The sequence below is a fragment of the Enoplosus armatus genome, chromosome 16 (assembly GCF_043641665.1).
Source record: "Enoplosus armatus isolate fEnoArm2 chromosome 16, fEnoArm2.hap1, whole genome shotgun sequence".
NCBI lineage: Eukaryota > Metazoa > Chordata > Actinopteri > Centrarchiformes > Enoplosidae > Enoplosus > Enoplosus armatus.
Window position 1 is genome coordinate 17,529,099 of NC_092195.1, and position 3,991 is coordinate 17,533,089.

A 3,991-nucleotide genomic window follows, 5' to 3' on the forward strand; every position below is an offset into this window, starting at 1 on the left:
ACACATTCATGAATAATAACGGAAAATCTATGTGTGCAACATATTTTTCATTATATGTCAATGCCCGATGCTCTGGCTTTTTAATGACTTCAGCTGCCTGTTTATTCCCATGTTACTGGCCGCAGGTCACTGGAAACACTGGAAAGTTATTGGTGGGGTCGGCTGCGCACAGCATGGTGACGTTGCCTGTGAAGGCAGGGAGCAGCCTGCAAATGCACGAGCTCCATTCAACCTCCATTCAAGAGAAAATCCACGTGGAGGATATGCAGCTTTTATATCAACATGTGACTTTTCTTCAATAGTGGAGAAGGATGGAGCTACAGGTGGAGAACCAAAGTCAGTCTCTCAACAGCAGCACGGCGAGGCTTCCAGCTGAACACATACTGGGGATGGGTGTAGACAACTTTGTTTCCCTTCTGATATTCGGACTTATTTTCATGCTCGGTGTGCTTGGGAACACCATGGTGATCACGGTGCTGGCGCGCAGTAAACCGGGACAACCGAGGAGCACAACCAACATCTTCATCCTGAACCTGAGCGTGGCGGATCTGTCCTACCTCCTCTTCTGCGTCCCCTTCCAGTCCACCATCTACATGCTGCCCACTTGGGTGCTGGGAGCTTTCATCTGCAAGTTCATCCACTATTTCTTCACCGTGTCCATGCTGGTCAGTATCTTCACTCTGTCGGCGATGTCCGTGGACCGTTACGTGGCCATCGTCCACGCCAGGAAATCCTCGTGGATCCGCGTGGGGAGGCACGCCGTGCTCGGGGTGGTGGTCATCTGGATCCTGTCTCTGGTCATGGCAGCTCCCGTGGCGCACTACCAGACCATCGTGGAGAGGGAGGACAACAACACCTTCTGCTGGGAGGTTTGGCCGGACCACCAGAGGAAAGTCTACGTGGTGTGCACCTTTGTCCTCGGATACCTGCTGCCTCTCGCGCTGATATCTGTCTGCTATGCAAAGGTGGGTGCGCGTGAATCAGAATGAATGAATGCGCATAAATCTACAGTGTTAATGGAATAAATACAAAGCACGTTTAGATGCCAGCAGAGTCAAACATGCTTCAATCAACACAAAAGTCACATCACAGCGTTTCTTCTTCTCTCACTCACTTTATTGCTGCAGGTTTTAAACCACCTGCACAAAAAGCTGAAGAATGTCTCCAAAAAATCGGAGGTCTCCAAAAAGAAGGTTGGTGGAGATTATTTCTGTCTCTGTGGTGCTTGAAAGGTTGGGTCAGTGTGCAAAATCCTCACTGAGGAAAAACGGCTGTAGACTTGCATATAGAGCTGAATCGACTGATCGGAAATTAAAGGCAACTATTTAATAGTTTCAGTCATTTTCAAGCAATTTTTCAGCAGAAAGTTGCTGGTTCAGCTTCTCAAATGTGAGGAGTTGCTGCTTTCTCTCTGTCACATATTACAGCAAAGGAAATATCTTTAGGTTTTGGACAAAACATACCTCACCTTGGATTCTGAGGGTTTTAATACATTTTGACATTTCATAGACTAAATTATCAATCAAGAAAATAATTGGTTGATTAATCTGTAATGAAAATAATCGTTAGATGTTTCTGCTCTACATGTGAAGAGTGACCTTGTGTAAGAAATATCCCCGTTGTTATTTTACATCAGTAACTGCCCAGTTACAGTTATATTTGATCACATGACACACTACCAATCACTATCTCCTCCCTCCTCCCTCCACAGACTGCCCAGACAGTCCTGGTGGTGGTCGTGGTCTTCTGTCTGTCTTGGTTGCCTCACCACATCGTCCACCTGTGGGTGGAGTTCGGCTCGTTCCCCCTGAACCAGGCCTCCTTCGTGTTCAGGATGGTGGCTCACTGCTTGGCCTACAGCAACTCCTCCGTCAACCCCATCATCTACGCTTTCCTGTCAGAGAACTTCAGGAATTCCTACAAGCAGGTTTTCTGGTGCCGGATGCCCAGCAAGTGTCCTGTGAACGACACCAGGGACCTCCGCAGCCGAGCGGAGACGGCACCGTCCACCAACATCAGTGTGACCTTCAAAGGTCATGACTCTCAGATCAGTAAAATGCTTTGATGTTGCTGCTGATGTTGAGAGCATCTTCTGTGTCCTGTGGAGAGTCTGACCGAAAATAATATATATATATATATATATATTGATATTTGAGATATCGCCGATGTTTGTTATTTAACATACTGTAAAGAATGGTGCTTTAATGGGCCTCTAATCATGGAACATTACCTATTAGGAACCCAGTGCCACTAAATTCAAAACATTTTATGAACATACAAACACATTTTATAAATAAGGTACTCCTGATGTATTTATTGTAAGTGTGAAGCCCGTTTCCTGCTCGAACGAGCCACTCGAGGAACTCTGCAGCTGTGTGAGGTACAATTTATGTCTAATTCGGTAAGAAAGATGTTGGATAAGAGTTTAGATTTGTGTTCGCACGTCTGAAAAATAGTCTTTTCAGAAAGGAAGCAGGTAAAATTTGTATTTTTCTTGTAATAGTTTAGTAATAGTTTGATATTTTGGGAAACACGCTTCTTTGCTTTTTTGCTGAGAATTAGTTGATAAGATTCTGATTAGATATGATCGATACCACTCATGTCTGTACTCACTAAATATTAAGCTACAGCCAGCAGATGTTAGCTTAGCACAAAGACTGGAACCAGGGGGAAAGAGTTAGCCTGGCTCTCTCCAACACATCTTAAGCTCACTAACCAACACATTGTCTTTCTAATCCTTAGAAAAACCGAAGTTTAAAGGCGACAATTTGCCATTTTATGTTTCAGATCTTCTCTTGGCTGAGACCAGTTGCCAGGCAGGAGGTTACTGCTAATAACACAGACCACATGTTCTAGCATCAGGTATATAGACATGGTATTGATTCTGTCGTCTAACTCTCAGCCGGAAAGCCAATAAGTGTATTTCCCAAAAAAGTTGAAGAATTACTTTAAGACTTTCCAACTCGTTCCTTCAAATGAATAATTGTTACCAACAATTTGTGCCCCCAAATGCTAAAAAGTAAACATGTTGCTGCTCTCTTGTGGACAAACTATGTAATAACATCGCCTTTTATTCTGCTCACCAGACAAAAACACAGATATTGGACGTTTTTTCAAAACCGCCTGTTGAGTTCAATGCCAATGATTTTCAAAATGATTGCTTTCTACAATATGTGCACATAGCATCTACTGTCTGCTGTACACCTGCTGTATCTGTGATGAACGGAAGTCTGCCTGTGAGTCACTTGAAATTTCATTTTGAGAGGCACAGCTTGAAGTCGAATTAAACGTACTTAGATTGAGCTCTTGGTGAGACGCGTTTGGGCAAAGAATCAGTTCAACAAGTTTAGAGAGCTGTGAGGTCTCACTGCTGCAGTCAAATACTCCATCTCATCTCGAACGTGGCCTCTGGTCTCTGGCTGCAGATCATCCGATGAATTCCCAACCACTGAAGGTGAAACTGAGACAACGACGACATTTTGTAGTAGCTTGTTTAAAGTAGTAGGTGTAGCCACAGCTAAGCTCCCCAAGAAGGACTGAACCTTTGCCAAATTGCTTTTTACAGACAGTTCGAAGAATCGCCTTCTGTTTGAAATGACGTATTCAATTTCTTTACCTTTCATTCAGGCCCATTCATTACGTCCCAGACAAACACAAAAGGCACTGTTCTCTTCCCGTATAGAGATCATCAGGAGATCAGACTCACTGTTTGTTTGCATCTGAAGGCTGAGTTACTATGTACGTACGTTGGCTCTATACCAGAGAACATCAGGTACATGTACATGTGAGTAAATAATGATGCAGATAACCGTTCTGCCCCCAAAGACAAAAGGTAAAGGATAAATAAAGCCCCTGACTGGTTCACACCTGAGCTACCAGAGACTGTTCACAACAGGGGAAAAAACGATTGATCGATCGATTCACTTCTGTCCAAGTCTGCAGGAAAAACTGAGGACCAGGAGGTTCAGAACGATGCAATTTGCAAATTCTG

General features: G+C 44.0%; 1 protein-coding gene across 1 annotated transcript; it reads left to right on the plus strand.

Annotated features, from left to right (window-relative positions):
- Positions 1 to 311: 311 nt before the first annotated feature.
- On the plus strand, positions 312 to 2,065 carry galr1a (galanin receptor 1a). The gene is made up of 3 exons (XM_070921961.1): positions 312 to 965; positions 1,128 to 1,193; positions 1,712 to 2,065. The coding sequence occupies exons 1-3, from the start codon at positions 312 to 314 to the stop codon at positions 2,063 to 2,065; spliced, it is 1,074 nt and encodes a 357-aa protein (XP_070778062.1).
- Positions 2,066 to 3,991: the final 1,926 nt, after the last annotated feature.